Source organism: Salmo salar, chromosome 21 (assembly GCF_965601325.2).
Source record: "Salmo salar chromosome 21, fSalSal1, whole genome shotgun sequence".
Lineage (NCBI taxonomy): Eukaryota > Metazoa > Chordata > Actinopteri > Salmoniformes > Salmonidae > Salmo > Salmo salar.
Window position 1 is genome coordinate 58336391 of NC_138311.1, and position 20217 is coordinate 58356607.

Genomic DNA, 20217 nt, shown 5'->3' on the forward strand with positions numbered 1-20217 from the left:
ATGACCAGACTAAACTATTAGATGATGATGATGATGATGATGATGATGTAGTACCATGACCAGACTAAACTATTAGATGATGATCATGATGTAGTATCATGACCAGACTAAACTATTAGATGATGATGATGATGATGATGATGATGTAGTACCGTGACCAGACTAAACTATTAGATGATGATGATGTAGTACCATGACCAGACTAAACTATTAGATGATGATGATGATGATGTAGTACCATGACCAGACTAAACTATTAGATGATGATGATGATGATGATGATGATGTAGTACCATGACCAGACTAAACTATTAGATGATGATGATGATGATGTAGTACCATGACCAGACTAAACTATTAGATGATGATGATGATGATGTAGTACCGTGACCAGACTAAACTATTAGATGATGATGATGTAGTACCATGACCAGACTAAACTATTAGATGATGATGATGATGATGATGTAGTACCGTGACCAGACTAAACTATTAGATGATGATGATGATGATGTAGTACCATGACCAGACTAAACTATTAGATGATGATGATGATGATGATGATGTAGTACCATGACCAGACTAAACTATTAGATGATGATCATGATGTAGTACCATGACCAGACTAAACTATTAGATGATGATGATGATGATGATGTAGTACCATGACCAGACTAAACTATTAGATGATGATGATGATGTAGTACCATGACCAGACTAAACTATTAGATGATGATGATGATGATGTAGTACCGTGACCAGACTAAACTATTAGATGATGATGATGATGATGATGTAGTACCATGACCAGACTAAACTATTAGATGATGATAATGATGATGATGTAGTACCATGACCAGACTAAACTATTAGATGATGATGATGATGTAGTACCATGACCAGACTAAACTATTAGATGATGATGATGATGATGATGATGATGTAGTACCGTGACCAGACTAAACTATTAGATGATGATGATGATGATGTAGTACCATGACCAGACTAAACTATTAGATGATGATGATGATGTAGTACCGTGACCAGACTAAACTATTAGATGATGATGATGATGATGATGATGATGATGTAGTACCATGACCAGACTAAACTATTAGATGATGATGATGATGATGATGTAGTACCGTGACCAGACTAAACTATTAGATGATGATGATGATGATGATGTAGTACCATGACCAGACTAAACTATTAGATGATGATGATGATGATGATGTAGTACCATGACCAGACTAAACTATTAGATGATGATGATGATGATGTAGTACCATGACCAGACTAAACTATTAGATGATGATGATGATGATGTAGTACCATGACCAGACTAAACTATTAGATGATGATGATGATGATGTAGTACCGTGACCAGACTAAACTATTAGATGATGATGATGATGATGATGATGTAGTACCATGACCAGACTAAACTATTAGATGATGATGATGATGTAGTACCGTGACCAGACTAAACTATTAGATGATGATGATGATGATGTAGTACCGTGACCAGACTAAACTATTAGATGATGATGATGATGTAGTACCATGACCAGACTAAACTATTAGATGATGATGATGATGATGATGATGTAGTACCATGACCAGACTAAACTATTAGATGATGATGATGTAGTACCGTGACCAGACTAAACTATTAGATGATGATGATGATGATGATGTAGTACCGTGACCAGACTAAACTATTAGATGATGATGATGATGATGATGTAGTACCATGACCAGACTAAACTATTAGATGATGATGATGATGATGTAGTACCGTGACCAGACTAAACTATTAGATGATGATGATGTAGTACCATGACCAGACTAAACTATTAGATGATGATGATGATGATGTAGTACCATGACCAGACTAAACTATTAGATGATGATGATGTAGTACTGTGACCAGACTAAACTATTAGATGATGATGATGATGTAGTACCATGACCAGACTAAACTATTAGATGATGATGATGATGATGATGATGATGATGATGTAGTACCATGACCAGACTAAACTATTAGATGATGATGATGTAGTACTGTGACCAGACTAAACTATTAGATGATGATGATGATGTAGTACCATGACCAGACTAAACTATTAGATGATGATGATGATGATGATGATGATGATGTAGTACCATGACCAGACTAAACTATTAGATGATGATGATGATGATGTAGTACCATGACCAGACTAAACTATTAGATGATGATCATGATGTAGTACCATGACCAGACTAAACTATTAGATGATGATGATGATGATGATGATGATGTAGTACCATGACCAGACTAAACTATTAGATGATGATGATGATGATGATGATGTAGTACTGTGACCAGACTAAACTATTAGATGATGATGATGTAGTACCATGACCAGACTAAACTATTAGATGATGATGATGATGATGTAGTACCGTGACCAGACTAAACTATTAGATGATGATGATGTAGTACCATGACCAGACTAAACTATTAGATGATGATGATGATGATGATGTAGTACCGTGACCAGACTAAACTATTAGATGATGATGATGATGATGTAGTACCGTGACCAGACTAAACTATTAGATGATGATGATGATGTAGTACCATGACCAGACTAAACTATTAGATGATGATGATGATGATGTAGTACCATGACCAGACTAAACTATTAGATGATGATGATGATGATGATGATGATGTAGTACCGTGACCAGACTAAACTATTAGATGATGATGATGATGATGATGATGATGATGTAGTACCGTGACCAGACTAAACTATTAGATGATGATGATGATGATGATGTAGTACCATGACCAGACTAAACTATTAGATGATGATGATGATGATGTAGTACCATGACCAGACTAAACTATTAGATGATGAAGATGATGATGATGTAGTACCATGACCAGACTAAACTATTAGATGATGATGATGATGATGATGTAGTACCATGACCAGACTAAACTATTAGATGATGATGATGATGATGATGATGATGATGTAGTACCGTGACCAGACTAAACTATTAGATGATGATGATGATGTAGTACCATGACCAGACTAAACTATTAGATGATGATCATGATGTAGTACCATGACCAGACTAAACTATTAGATGATGATGATGATGATGATGATGATGTAGTACCATGACCAGACTAAACTATTAGATGATGATCATGATGTAGTATCATGACCAGACTAAACTATTAGATGATGATGATGATGATGATGATGTAGTACCGTGACCAGACTAAACTATTAGATGATGATGATGTAGTACCATGACCAGACTAAACTATTAGATGATGATGATGATGATGTAGTACCATGACCAGACTAAACTATTAGATGATGATGATGATGATGATGATGATGTAGTACCATGACCAGACTAAACTATTAGATGATGATGATGATGATGATGTAGTACCATGACCAGACTAAACTATTAGATGATGATGATGATGATGTAGTACCGTGACCAGACTAAACTATTAGATGATGATGATGTAGTACCATGACCAGACTAAACTATTAGATGATGATGATGATGATGTAGTACCGTGACCAGACTAAACTATTAGATGATGATGATGATGATGTAGTACCATGACCAGACTAAACTATTAGATGATGATGATGATGATGATGATGTAGTACCATGACCAGACTAAACTATTAGATGATGATCATGATGTAGTACCATGACCAGACTAAACTATTAGATGATGATGATGATGATGATGTAGTACCATGACCAGACTAAACTATTAGATGATGATGATGATGTAGTACCATGACCAGACTAAACTATTAGATGATGATGATGATGATGTAGTACCGTGACCAGACTAAACTATTAGATGATGATGATGATGATGATGTAGTACCATGACCAGACTAAACTATTAGATGATGATAATGATGATGATGTAGTACCATGACCAGACTAAACTATTAGATGATGATGATGATGTAGTACCATGACCAGACTAAACTATTAGATGATGATGATGATGATGATGATGATGTAGTACCGTGACCAGACTAAACTATTAGATGATGATGATGATGTAGTACCATGACCAGACTAAACTATTAGATGATGATGATGATGTAGTACCGTGACCAGACTAAACTATTAGATGATGATGATGATGATGATGTAGTACCATGACCAGACTAAACTATTAGATGATGATGATGATGATGATGTAGTACCATGACCAGACTAAACTATTAGATGATGATGATGATGATGTAGTACCATGACCAGACTAAACTATTAGATGATGATGATGATGATGTAGTACCATGACCAGACTAAACTATTAGATGATGATGATGATGATGTAGTACCGTGACCAGACTAAACTATTAGATGATGATGATGATGATGATGATGTAGTACCATGACCAGACTAAACTATTAGATGATGATGATGATGTAGTACCGTGACCAGACTAAACTATTAGATGATGATGATGATGATGTAGTACCGTGACCAGACTAAACTATTAGATGATGATGATGATGTAGTACCATGACCAGACTAAACTATTAGATGATGATGATGATGATGATGATGATGATGATGATGATGTAGTACCATGACCAGACTAAACTATTAGATGATGATGATGTAGTACCGTGACCAGACTAAACTATTAGATGATGATGATGATGATGTAGTACCGTGACCAGACTAAACTATTAGATGATGATGATGATGATGATGATGATGTAGTACCGTGACCAGACTAAACTATTAGATGATGATGATGATGATGATGTAGTACCGTGACCAGACTAAACTATTAGATGATGATGATGATGATGTAGTATCATGACCAGACTAAACTATTAGATGATGATGATGATGATGATGTAGTACCATGACCAGACTAAACTATTAGATGATGATGATGATGTAGTACCATGACCAGACTAAACTATTAGATGATGATGATGATGATGATGATGATGTAGTACCGTGACCAGACTAAACTATTAGATGATGATGATGATGATGATGTAGTACCATGACCAGACTAAACTATTAGATGATGATGATGATGATGTAGTACCATGACCAGACTAAACTATTAGATGATGATGATGATGATGTAGTACCGTGACCAGACTAAACTATTAGATGATGATGATGATGATGATGATGTAGTACCGTGACCAGACTAAACTATTAGATGATGATGATGATGATGTAGTACTGTGACCAGGCTAAACTGTTAGATGATGGTGATGATGTAGTACCATGACCAGACTAAACTATTAGATGATGATGATGATGATGTAGTACCATGACCAGACTAAACTATTAGATGATGATGATGATGTAGTACCATGACCAGACTAAACTATTAGATGATGATGATGATGTAGTACCGTGACCAGACTAAACTATTAGATGATGATGATGATGATGTAGTACCGTGACCAGACTAAACTATTAGCTGATGATGATGATGTAGTACCATGACCAGACTAAACTATTAGATGATGATGATGATGATGTAGTACCATGACCAGACTAAACTATTAGATGATGATGATGATGATGATGATGATGTAGTACCGTGACCAGACTAAACTATTAGATGATGATGATGATGATGATGATGTAGTACCGTGACCAGACTAAACTATTAGATGATGATGATGATGATGATGTAGTACCGTGACCAGACTAAACTATTAGATGATGATGATGATGATGTAGTACCGTGACCAGACTAAACTATTAGATGATGATGATGATGATGTAGTACCGTGACCAGACTAAACTATTAGATGATGATGATGATGATGATGTAGTACCATGACCAGACTAAACTATTAGATGATGATGATGATGATGTAGTACCATGACCAGACTAAACTATTAGATGAAGATGATGATGATGTAGTACCATGACCAGACTAAACTATTAGATGATGATGATGATGATGATGATGTAGTACCATGACCAGACTAAACTATTAGATGATGATGATGATGTAGTACCGTGACCAGACTAAACTATTAGATGATGATGATGATGATGTAGTACCATGACCAGACTAAACTATTAGATGATGATGATGATGATGATGTAGTACCATGACCAGACTAAACTATTAGATGATGATGATGATGATGTAGTACCATGACCAGACTAAACTATTAGATGAAGATGATGATGATGTAGTACCATGACCAGACTAAACTATTAGATGATGATGATGATGATGATGATGTAGTACCATGACCAGACTAAACTATTAGATGATGATGATGATGATGATGATGATGATGTAGTACCGTGACCAGACTAAACTATTAGATGATGATGATGATGTAGTACCATGACCAGACTAAACTATTAGATGATGATCATGATGTAGTACCATGACCAGACTAAACTATTAGATGATGATGATGATGATGATGATGATGTAGTACCATGACCAGACTAAACTATTAGATGATGATGATGATGTAGTACCGTGACCAGACTAAACTATTAGATGATGATGATGTAGTACCATGACCAGACTAAACTATTAGATGATGATGATGATGTAGTACCATGACCAGACTAAACTATTAGATGATGATGATGATGATGTAGTACCATGACCAGACTAAACTATTAGATGATGATGATGATGATGTAGTACCATGACCAGACTAAACTATTAGATGATGATGATGATGATGTAGTACCATGACCAGACTAAACTATTAGATGATGATGATGATGATGTAGTACCGTGACCAGACTAAACTATTAGATGATGATGATGATGATGATGATGATGTAGTACCGTGACCAGACTAAACTATTAGATGATGATGATGATGATGTAGTACCATGACCAGACTAAACTATTAGATGATGATGATGATGATGATGATGTAGTACCATGACCAGACTAAACTATTAGATGATGATGATGATGATGTAGTACCATGACCAGACTAAACTATTAGATGATGATGATGATGATGTAGTACCATGACCAGACTAAACTATTAGATGATGATGATGATGATGTAGTACCATGACCAGACTAAACTATTAGATGATGATGATGATGATGATGATGTAGTACCATGACCAGACTAAACTATTAGATGATGATGATGATGATGATGATGATGATGATGTAGTACCGTGACCAGACTAAACTATTAGATGATGATGATGATGATGTAGTACCATGACCAGACTAAACTATTAGATGATGATGATGTAGTACCATGACCAGACTAAACTATTAGATGATGATGATGATGATGATGATGATGATGATGATGATGTAGTACCGTGACCAGACTAAACTATTAGATGATGATGATGTAGTACCGTGACCAGACTAGACTATTAGATGATGATGATGATGATGATGATGTAGTACCGTGACCAGACTAAACTATTAGATGATGATGATGATGATGTAGTACCGTGACCAGACTAAACTATTAGATGATGATGATGATGATGATGTAGTACCGTGACCAGACTAAACTTGTAGCTGTGTATTCCAGGTGAACTCTGAGTTCTACACGGGCTGGCTGGACCACTGGGGGGACCAGCACGCTCAGGTCGACACCCAGAAGGTCAGCAGGATGCTGGGGGAAATGCTCAGCATGGGGGCCAGCGTCAACATGTAGGTTCCCGTAAACCTCTCTCTGAAGTGCCAAAAGGTTTCATGTTTTAGCAATTCACTGATAAGGCGCCGAAGTAAGGAACAAGCTAAATGAATGAGCTGATAATCCTACACAACATAACCAAAGCGGTTGTCCTATTCTCTCACTACAGGTATATGTTTGAAGGAGGGACCAACTTCGGCTACTGGAATGGTTGGTTCAATAGACTGTATCAATATTTCCTTCGTTAAGTCTCGTATACCAATCATTTAATACTGTCGAAGTACAACTCGTCGTTCCCTCGTGTTAACACTGTAGGATCAGCTGTATAACTGTAGCCGTGTTAACCCTGTAGGATCAGCTGTATAACTGTAGTCGTGTTAACCCTGTAGGATCAGCTGTATAACTGTAGCCGTGTTAACCCTGTAGGATCAGCTGTATAACTGTAGCCGTGTTAACCCTGTAGGATCAGCTGTATAACTGTAGTCGTGTTAACCCTGTAGGATCAGCTGTAGTCATGTTAACCCTGATAAGATCAGCTGTATAACTGTAGTCGTGTTAACCCTGTAGGATCAGCTGTAGTCGTGTTAACCCTGTAGGATCAGCTGTATAACTGTAGTCGTGTTAACCCTGTAGGATCAGCTGTAGTCGTGTTAACCCTGTAGGATCAGCTGTATAACTGTTTGTCGTGTTAACCCTGTAGGATCAGCTGTAGTCGTGTTAACCCTGTAGGATCAGCTGTAGTCGTGTAACCCTGTAGGATCAGCTGTATAACTGTAGTCGTGTTAACCCTGTGGGATCAGCTGTATAACTGTAGTCGTGTTAACCCTGTAGGATCAGCTGTAGTCGTGTTAACCCTGTAGGATCAGCTGTAGTCGTGTTAACCCTGTAGGATCAGCTGTATAACTGTTTGTCGTGTTAACCCTGTAGGATCAGCTGTATAACTGTTTGTCGTGTTAACCCTGTAGGATCAGCTGTAGTCGTGTTAACCCTGTAGGACCAGCTGTATAACTGTTTGTCGTGTTAACCCTGTAGGATCAGCTGTATAACTGTAGTCGTGTTAACCCTGTGGGATCAGCTGTATAACTGTAGTCGTGTTAACCCTGTAGGATCAGCTATATAACTGTTTGTCGTGTTAACCCTGTAGGATCAGCTGTATAACTGTAGTCGTGTTAACCCTGTAGGATCAGCTGTATAACTGTAGTCGTGTTAACCCTGTGGGATCAGCTGTATAACTGTAGTCGTGTTAACCCTGTAGGATCAGCTATATAACTGTTTGTCGTGTTAACCCTGTAGGATCAGCTGTATAACTGTAGTCGTGTTAACCCTGTAGGATCAGCTGTATAACTGTTTGTCGTGTTAACCCTGTAGGATCAGCTGTAGTCGTTAACCCTGTAGGATTAGCTGTATAACTGTAGTCGTGTTAACCCTGTAGGATCAGCTGTAGTCGTGTTAACCCTGTAGGATCAGCTGTATAACTGTAGTCGTGTTAACCCTGTAGGATCAGCTGTATAACTGTAGTTGTGTTAACCCTGTAGGATCAGCTGTAGTCGTGTTAACCCTGTAGGATCAGCTGTATAACTGTAGTCGTGTTAACCCTGTAGGATCAGCTGTATAACTGTAGTCGTGTTAACCCTGTAGGATCAGCTGTATAACTGTAGTCGTGTTAACCCTGTAGGATCAGCTGTAGTCGTGTTAACCCTGTAGGATCAGCTGTATAACTGTAGTCGTGTTAACCCTGTAGGATCAGCTGTAGTCGTGTTAACCCTGTAGGATCAGCTGTATAACTGTTTGTCGTGTTAACCCTGTAGGAGCGGACCATGATAACAGGTTTAGGTCGGTAGTGACCAGTTATGACTACAACGCCCCTCTGTCTGAGGCAGGGGACCCTACAGAGAAACTACTGGCCATACGGGACACCATCAGCAAGGTAACAAGCCTAACCCTTAACCTGCCCATACGGGACACCATCACCATGGTAACAAGACTAACCCTTAACCTGCCCATACGGGACACCATCACCATGGTAACAAGACTAACCCTTAACCTGCCCATACAGGACACCATGGTAACAAGCCTAACCCTTAACCTGCCCATACAGGACACCATGGTAACAAGACTAACCCTTAACCTGCCCATACAGGACACCATGGTAACAAGACTAACCCTTAACCTGCCCATACGGGACACCATCACCATGGTAACAAGACTAACCCTTAACCTGCCCATACGGGACACCATTACCATGGTAACAAGCCTAACCCTTAACCTGCCCATACGGGACACCATGGTAACAAGACTAACCCTTAACCTGCCCATACGGGACACCATCACCATGGTAACAAGCCTAACCCTTAACCTGCCCATACAGGACACCATCACCATGGTAACAAGCCTAACCCTTAACCTGCCCATACGGGACACCATGGTAACAAGCCTAACCCTTAACCTGCCCATACGGGACACCATCACCATGGTAACAAGCCTAACCCTTAACCTGCCCATACGGGACACCATTACCATGGTAACAAGCCTAACCCTTAACCTGCCCATACGGGACACCATCACCATGGTAACAAGCCTAACCCTTAACCTGCCCATACGGGACACCATCACCATGGTAACAAGCCTAACCCTTAACCTGCCCATACGGGACACCATGGTAACAAGCCTAACCCTTAACCTGCCCATACGGGACACCATTACCATGGTAACAAGCCTAACCCTTAACCTGCCCATACGGGACACCATTACCATGGTAACAAGCCTAACCCTTAACCTGCCCATACGGGACACCATCACCATGGTAACAAGCCTAACCCTTAACCTGCCCATACGGGACACCATGGTAACAAGCCTAACCCTTAACCTGCCCTTACGGGACACCATTACCATGGTAACAAGCCTAACCCTTAACCTGCCCATACGGGACACCATCACCATGGTAACAAGCCTAACCCTTAACCTGCCCATACGGGACACCATGGTAACAAGACTAACCCTTAACCTGCCCATACAGGACACCATGGTAACAAGACTAACCCTTAACCTGCCCATACGGGACACCATGGTAACAAGCCTAACCCTTAACCTGCCCATACGGGACACCATCACCATGGTGACAAGCCTAACCCTTAACCTGCCCTTACGGGACACCATTACCATGGTAACAAGCCTAACCCTTAACCTGCCCATACGGGACACCATCACCATGGTAACAAGCCTAACCCTTAACCTGCCCATACGGGACACCATCACCATGTTAACAAGACAAACCCTTAACCTGCCCTAACCCAGTAGAGAATATACTGGCTATACGGGACATCGTCGCCATGGTAACATGACCGGGACAAACCCACAGGACTCAGTTCATCTTAGTCATTGTCCCAAATAGCACCCTATGCCCTATATATAGTGCGCTACTTTTGACCAAGACCCATAGTGCTCTAGTGTATACGGGCTCTGGTCAAAAGTATCACACTATATAGGGAGGCATTTCAGATGCATCCCCTTTTGAAATATATGATATTGATGTGTATGTGATATTGATGTATATTTTCCCCTTTCCATCTAGTTCAGAGACATCCCTGTGGGTCCCATGCCCCCAGCCACTCCCAAGATGGCCTATGGCTTCGTGACTCTGACAATGGTATGGGCTTATTTACAGCATACTTTACTACCAGGACCCAGCCTTATTATAGCATACTTTACTACCAGGACCCAGCCTTATTATAGCATACTTTACTACCAGGACCCAGCCTTATTACAGCATACTTTACTACTAGGACCCAGCCTTATTTACAGCATACTTTACTACCAGGACCCACCACATTGCCTTATTACAGCATACTTTACTACCAGGACCCAGCCATATTATAGCATACTTTACTACCAGGACCCAGCCTTATTTACAGCATACTTTACTACTAGGACCCAGCCTTATTTACAGCATACTTTACTACCAGGACCCAGCCTTATTACAGCATACTTTACTACCAGGACCCAGCCTTATTATAGCATACTTTACTACCAGGACCCAGCCTTATTACAGCATACTTTATTACCAGGACCCAGCCTTATTATAGCATACTTTACTACCAGGACCCAGCCTTATTTACAGCATACTTTACTACCAGGACCCAGCCTTATTTACAGCATACTTTACTACCAGGACCCAGCCTTATTATAGCATACTTTACTACCAGGACCCAGCCTTATTTACAGCATACTTTACTACTAGGACCCAGCCTTATTATAGCATACTTTACTACCAGGACCCAGCCTTATTACAGCATACTTTATTACCAGGACCCAGCCTTATTATAGCATACTTTACTACCAGGACCCAGCCTTATTTACAGCATACTTTACTACCAGGTCCCAGCCTTATTTACAGCATACTTTACTACCAGGACCCAGCCTTATTATAGCATACTTTACTACCAGGACCCAGCCTTATTTACAGCATACTTTACTACTAGGACCCAGCCTTATTTACAGCATACTTTACTACCAGGACCCAGCCTTATTACAGCATACTTTACTACCAGGACCCAGCCTTATTATAGCATACTTTACTACTAGGACCCAGCCTTATTTACAGCATACTTTACTACTAGGACCCAGCCTTATTTACAGCATACTTTACTACCAGGACCCAGCCTTATTATAGCATACTTTACTACCAGGACCCAGCCTTATTACAGCATACTTTACTACCAGGACCCAGCCTTATTATAGCATACTTTACTACCAGGACCCAGCCTTATTACAGCATACTTTATTACCAGGACCCAGCCTTATTACAGCATACTTTACTACTAGGACCCAGCCTTATTATAGCATACTTTACTACCAGGACCCACCACATTGCCTTATTACAGCATACTTTACTACCAGGACCCAGCCATATTCTAGCATACTTTACTACCAGGACCCAGCCTTATTTACAGCATACTTTACTACTAGGACCCAGCCTTATTTACAGCATACTTTACTACCAGGACCCAGCCTTATTACAGCATACTTTACTACCAGGACCCAGCCTTATTATAGCATACTTTACTACCAGGACCCAGCCTTATTACAGCATACTTTATTACCAGGACCCAGCCTTATTACAGCATACTTTACTACTAGGACCCAGCCTTATTATAGCATACTTTACTACCAGGACCCAGCCATATTATAGCATACTTTACTACCAGTACCCAGCCTTATTACAGCATACTTTACTACCAGGACCCAGCCTTATTACAGCATACTTTACTACTAGGACCCAGCCTTATTACAGCATACTTTACTACTAGGACCCAGCCTTATAACAGCATACTTTACTACCAGGACCCAGCCTTATTATAGCATACTTTACTACCAGGACCCAGCCTTATTATAGCATACTTTACTACCAGGACCCAGCCTTATTATAGCATACTTTACTACCAGGACCCAGCCTTATTATAGCATACTTTACTACTAGGACCCAGCCTTATTACAGCATACTTTACTATCAGGACCCAGTTATTCCTCTCACTAACCCCCAGTCTGGAGAGGTGTCCCCACTTACAGACACCAGTTCTCTCACTAACCCCCAGTCTGGAGAGGTGTCCCCACTTACAGACACCAGTTCTCTCACTAACCCCCAGTCTGGAGAGGTGTCCCCACTTACAGACACCAGTTCTCTCACTAACCCCCAGTCTGGAGAGGTGTGTGTCCACTTAGACACACCAGTTATTCCTCTCACTCAAACCCTTGTCATTGTTTTTTCTTATGTTGTACTTACCCCACATATTCTGGTCATGTTACTGAATGTATCCAGAGTATTTTCAGATTCCGTTAATCAACAAATGCGATGAAAAGTACAGTAAATGTAAAATGTACATAAAATCAACAGTGTAATGTTTGAATGCAAGTCTTGTCCTCACCTTAAAGTGTATTCCGCCATAAGCGAACAAGAAAATGCTCACCCAGAGGCGGCGCTCCTAGTGGCCGGGGACTTTAATGCAGGGAAACTTAAATCCCTTTTACCACATTTCTATCAACATGTTAAATGTGCATCCAGAGGGAAAAAAAATTCTAGATCAACTGTACTCCACACACAGAGACGCATACAAAGCTCTCCCTCACCCTCCATTTGGTAAATCCGACCACAACTCTATCCTTCTGATTCCTGCTTACAAGCAAAAACTAAAGCAGGAAGCACCAGTGACTAGATCAATAAAAAAGTGGTCAGATGAAGCAGATGCTAAGCTACAGGACTGTTTTGCTAGCATAGACTGGAATATGTTCTGGGATTCATCCGATGACATTGAGGAGTACACCACATCAGTCACTGGCTTCATCAATACGTTTTATGACGACGTCGTCCCCACAGTGACCGTACATTCATACCCCAACCAGAAGCCATGGTTTACAGGCAACATTCGCACTGAGCTAAAAGGGCAGAGCTGCCGCTTTCAAGGTGTGGGACTCTAACCCGGAAGCTTATAATAAATCTCGCTATGCCCTCAGACGAACCATCAAACAGGCAAAGCATCAATACAGGACTAAGATCGAATTGTACTACATCGGCTCTGATGCTCGTCGGATGTTTTTATTTAAAAATGGTATTTTACCTTTATTTAACTAGGCAAGTCAGTTAAGAACAAATCCTTATTTACAATGACGGCCTACCGGGGAACAGTGGGTTAAACTGCCTTGTTCAGGGGCAGAATGACAGATTTTTACCTGGTCAGCTCAGGGATTCGATTTAGCAACCTTTCGGTTACTGGCCCAACGCTCTAACCGCTAGGCTACCTGCCGCCCCAAATGTGGCAGGGCTTGCAAACCATTAAACTACAAAAGGGAAGCACAGACGAGAGCTGCCCAGTGACACGAGCATACCAGACGAGCTAAACTATTTCTATGCTTCGAGGCAAATGGTACCGAAACATGCATGAGAGCACCAGATGTTCCGGACGACTGTGTGATCACGCTCTCCGCAGCCAATGAGAGTAAGACCTTTAAACAGGTCAACATTCACAAGGCCGCAGGGCCAGACAGATTACCAGGATGTGTACTCCGAGCATACGCTGACCAACTGGCAAGTGTCTTCACTGACATTTCCAACCTCTCCCTGTCCGAGTCTGTAATACCAACATGTTTTAAGCAGACCACCATAGTGCCTGTGCCCAAGAACAGTAAGGTAACCTGCCTAAATGACTACCGACCCGTAGCACTCACGTCTGTAGCCATGAAGTGCTTTGAAAGTCTGGTCATGGCTCACATCAACACCATTATCCCAGAAACCCTAGACCCACTCCAATTTGCATACCGCCCCAACAGATCCACAGATAATGCAATCTCTATTGCACTCCACACTGCCCTTTCCCACCTGGACAACAGGAACACTTATGTTGAGAATGCTATTCATTGACTACAGTTCAGCGTTCAACACCATAGTGCCCTCAAAGCTCATCACTAAGCTAAGGACCCTGGGACTAAACACCTCCCTCTGCAACTGGATCCTGGACTTCCTGACGGGCCGCCCCCCAGGTGGTAAGGGTAGGTAACAACACATCTGCCACGCTGATCCTCAACACAGGGGCCCCTCAAGGGTGCATGCTCAGTCCCCTCCTGTACTCCCTGTTCACCCATGACTGCATGGCCAGGCACGACTCCAACACCATCATTAAGTTTGCCGACAACACAACAGTGGTAGGCCTGATCACCGACAACGATGAGACAGCCTATAGGGAGGTCCGAGACCTGGCAGTGTGGTGCCAGGACAAAAACCTCTCCCTCAACGTGAGCAAGATGAAGGAGATGATTGTGGACTACAGGAAAAAGAGGACTGAGCACGCCCCCATTCTCATCGACGGGGCTGCAATGGAGCAGGTTGAGAGCTTCAAGTTCCTTGGTGTCCACATCACCAACAAACTTGAATGGTCCAAACACACCAAGACAGTCGTGAAGAGGGCACGACAAAACCTATTCTCCCTCAGGAGACTGAAAAGATTTGGCATGGTTCCCCAGATCCTCAAAAGGTTCTACAGCTGCACCATCGAGAGCATCCTGACTGCCTGGTATGGCAACTGCTCGGCCTCCGAACGCAAGGCACTAGAGGGTAGTGCGTATGGCCCAGTACATCACTGGGGCCAAGCTTCCTGCCATCCAGGACCTCTACACCAGGTGGTGTCAGAGGAAGGCCCTAAAAATTGCCAAAGACTCCAGTCACCCCCAGTCACAGACTGTTCTCTCTGCTACCACACGGCAAGCGGTACCGGAGCACCAAGTCTAGGTCCAAGAGGCTTCTAAACAGCTTCTACCCCACAAAACCATAAGACTCCTGAACATCTAATCAAATGGCTACCCAGACTATTTGCATTGCCCCCTCCCTCCCCCTCTTTTACACCACTGCTACTTTGTTGTTATCATCTATGCATAGTCACTTTAATAAAACTCTACCCACATGTACATATTACCTCAACTAACCGGTGCCCCCTGTATATGGACTCTGTACCGGTACCCCCCCCCCCCCCCCTGTATATAGCCTCGCTATTGTTATTTTACCGCTGCTCTTTAATTACTTGTTACTTTTATTTTTTAAACTGCATTGTTGGTCAGGGGCTCGTAAGTAAGTATTTCACTGTAAGGTCAAGACCTGTTGTGTTCGGCGCATGTGACTAATACAATTTGATTTGATTTCCCCATATATATATATATATATATATATATATATTTTTTTTTTTATCTACCAAAGAAATGTGTGGACGACCTGCAGGTTGTAAACCAATGCCCTAGTTAAAGGAGATGCCCTAGTTAAAGGAGATGCCCTAGTTAAAGGAGATGCCCTAGTTAAAGGAGATGCCCTAGTTAAAGGAGATGCCCTAGTTAAAGGAGAAATAAACCACAGTACAACATACTGTATGACTTCAACCTCTGCTCTCATTGGTAGGTAGGAAACCTCAGCAGCCTGTTGGGGACGCTGTCACCTCAGGGTCCTGTTCGCTCACAGTACCCTCTGTCTTTTGAAGAGATGAACCAGGTAGGTGTCCAACCTCTATCCTGGGAAACCATCTGGTATAGTTATGGAGGGTAGGTCTCTATCCTGGGGGAAACCATCTGGTATAGTTATGGAGGGTAGGTCTCTATCCTGGGGGAAACCATCTGGTATAGTTATGGAGGGTAGGTCTCTATCCTGGGGGAAACCATCTGGTATAGTTATGGAGGGTAGGTCTCTATCCTGGGGAAACCATCTGGTATAGTTATGGAGGGTAGGTCTCTATCCTGGGGGAAACCATCTGGTATAGTTATGGAGGGTAGGTCTCTATCCTGGGGAAACCATCTGGTATAGTTATGGAGGGTAGGTCTCTATCCTGGGGAAACCATCTGGTATAGTTATGGAGGGTAGGTCTCTATCCTGGGGGAAACCATCTGGTATAGTTATGGAGGGTAGGTCTCTATCCTGGGGGAAACCATCTGGTATAGTTATGGAGGGTAGGTCTCTATCCTGGGAAACCATCTGGTATAGTTATGGAGGGTAGGTCTCTATCCTGGGGAAACCATCTGGTATAGTTATGGAGGGTAGGTCTCTATCCTGGGGAAACCATCTGGTATAGTTATGGAGGGTAGGTCTCTATCCTGGGGGAAACCATCTGGTATAGTTATGGAGGGTAGGTCTCTATCCTGGGGGAAACCATCTGGTATAGTTATGGAGGGTAGGTCTCTATCCTGGGGAAACCATCTGGTATAGTTATGGAGGGTAGGTCTCTATCCTGGGGAAACCATCTGGTATAGTTATGGAGGGTAGGTCTCTATCCTGGGGGAACCATCTGGTATAGTTATGGAGGGTAGGTCTCTATCCTGGGGGAACCATCTGGTATAGTTATGGAGGGTAGGTCTCTATCCTGGGGAAACCATCTGGTATAGTTATGGAGGGTAGGTCTCTATCCTGGGGAAACCATCTGGTATAGTTATGGAGGGTAGGTCTCTATCCCGGGGGAAACCATCTGGTATAGTTATGGAGGGTAGGTCTCTATCCTGGGGAAACCATCTGGTATAGTTATGGAGGGTAGGTCTCTATCCTGGGGGAAACCATCTGGTATAGTTATGGAGGGTAGGTCTCTATCCTGGGGGAAACCATCTGGTATAGTTATGGAGGGTAGGTCTCTATCCTGGGAAACCATCTGGTATAGTTATGGAGGGTAGGTCTCTATCCTGGGGAAACCATCTGGTATAGTTATGGAGGGTAGGTCTCTATCCTGGGGAAACCATCTGGTATAGTTATGGAGGGTAGGTCTCTATCCTGGGGAAACCATCTGGTATAGTTATGGAGGGTAGGTCTCTATCCTGGGGAAACCATCTGGTATAGTTATGGAGGGTAGGTCTCTATCCTGGGGGAAACCATCTGGTATAGTTATGGAGGGTAGGTCTCTATCCTGGGGAAACCATCTGGTATAGTTATGGAGGGTAGGTCTCTATCCTGGGGGAAACCATCTGGTATAGTTATGGAGGGTAGGTCTCTATCCTGGGGGAAACCATCTGGTATAGTTATGGAGGGTAGGTCTCTATCCTGGGGGAAACCATCTGGTATAGTTATGGAGGGTAGGTCTCTATCCTGGGGGAAACCATCTGGTATAGTTATGGAGGGTAGGTCTCTATCCTGGGGGAACCATCTGGTATAGTTATGGAGGGTAGGTCTCTATCCTGGGGAAACCATCTGGTATAGTTATGGAGGGTAGGTCTCTATCCTGGGGAAACCATCTGGTATAGTTATGGAGGGTAGGTCTCTATCCTGGGGAAACCATCTGGTATAGTTATGGAGGGTAGGTCTCTATCCTGGGAAAACCATCTGGTATAGTTATGGAGGGTAGGTCTCTATCCTGGGGAAACCATCTGGTATAGTTATGGAGGGTAGGTCTCTATCCTGGGGGAAACCATCTGGTATAGTTATGGAGGGTAGGTCTCTATCCTGGGGAAACCATCTGGTATAGTTATGGAGGGTGGGTCTCTATCCTGGGGAAACCATCTGGTATAGTTATGGAGGGTAGGTCTCTATCCTGGGGAAACCATCTGGTATAGTTATGGAGGGTAGGTCTCTATCCTGGGGGAAACCATCTGGTATAGTTATGGAGGGTAGGTCTCTATCCTGGGGGAAACCATCTGGTATAGTTATGGAGGGTAGGTCTCTATCCTGGGGAAACCATCTGGTATAGTTATGGAGGGTAGGTCTCTATCCTGGGGGAACCATCTGGTATAGTTATGGAGGGTAGGTCTCTATCCTGGGGGAACCATCTGGTATAGTTATGGAGGGTAGGTCTCTATCCTGGGGAAACCATCTGGTATAGTTATGGAGGGTAGGTCTCTATCCTGGGGAAACCATCTGGTATAGTTATGGAGGGTAGGTCTCTATCCCGGGGGAAACCATCTGGTATAGTTATGGAGGGTAGGTCTCTATCCTGGGGAAACCATCTGGTATAGTTATGGAGGGTAGGTCTCTATCCTGGGGGAAACCATCTGGTATAGTTATGGAGGGTAGGTCTCTATCCTGGGGGAAACCATCTGGTATAGTTATGGAGGGTAGGTCTCTATCCTGGGAAACCATCTGGTATAGTTATGGAGGGTAGGTCTCTATCCTGGGGAAACCATCTGGTATAGTTATGGAGGGTGGGTCTCTATCCTGGGGAAACCATCTGGTATAGTTATGGAGGGTAGGTCTCTATCCTGGGAAACCATCTGGTATAGTTATGGAGGGTAGGTCTCTATCCTGGGGAAACCATCTGGTATAGTTATGGAGGGTAGGTCTCTATCCTGGGGAAACCATCTGGTATAGTTATGGAGGGTAGGTCTCTATCCTGGGGAAACCATCTGGTATAGTTATGGAGGGTAGGTCTCTATCCTGGGGAAACCATCTGGTATAGTTATGGAGGGTAGGTCTCTATCCTGGGAAAACCATCTGGTATAGTTATGGAGGGTAGGTCTCTATCCTGGGGAAACCATCTGGTATAGTTATGGAGGGTAGGTCTCTATCCTGGGGGAAACCATCTGGTATAGTTATGGAGGGTAGGTCTCTATCCTGGGGAAACCATCTGGTATAGTTATGGAGGGTGGGTCTCTATCCTGGGGAAACCATCTGGTATAGTTATGGAGGGTAGGTCTCTATCCTGGGGAAACCATCTGGTATAGTTATGGAGGGTAGGTCTCTATCCTGGGGAAACCATCTGGTATAGTTATGGAGGGTAGGTCTCTATCCTGGGGAAACCATCTGGTATAGTTATGGAGGGTAGGTCTCTATCCTGGGGAAACCATCTGGTATAGTTATGGAGGGTAGGTCTCTATCCTGGGGGAAACCATCTGGTATAGTTATGGAGGGTAGGTCTCTATCCTGGGGGAAACCATCTGGTATAGTTATGGAGGGTAGGTCTCTATCCTGGGGAAACCATCTGGTATAGTTATGGAGGGTAGGTCTCTATCCTGGGGGAAACCATCTGGTATAGTTATGGAGGGTAGGTCTCTATCCTGGGGGAAACCATCTGGTATAGTTA

The 20217-nt window shown here is 42.5% G+C and overlaps 1 protein-coding gene across 1 annotated transcript in view; it reads left to right on the forward strand.

The window, feature by feature from the left end:
• The window catches only part of glb1l (galactosidase, beta 1-like), a 54908-nt gene that overhangs the window by 28437 nt on the left and 6254 nt on the right, over positions 1 to 20217 (forward strand). Inside the window, exons 8-12 of the mRNA XM_045704937.2 lie at positions 7592 to 7713; positions 7866 to 7906; positions 9505 to 9623; positions 11268 to 11342; positions 16629 to 16718. Of these exons, the coding sequence (XP_045560893.1) occupies positions 7592 to 7713; positions 7866 to 7906; positions 9505 to 9623; positions 11268 to 11342; positions 16629 to 16718 (447 nt within the window). The remainder of the gene's footprint in view (positions 1 to 7591; positions 7714 to 7865; positions 7907 to 9504; positions 9624 to 11267; positions 11343 to 16628; positions 16719 to 20217) is intronic.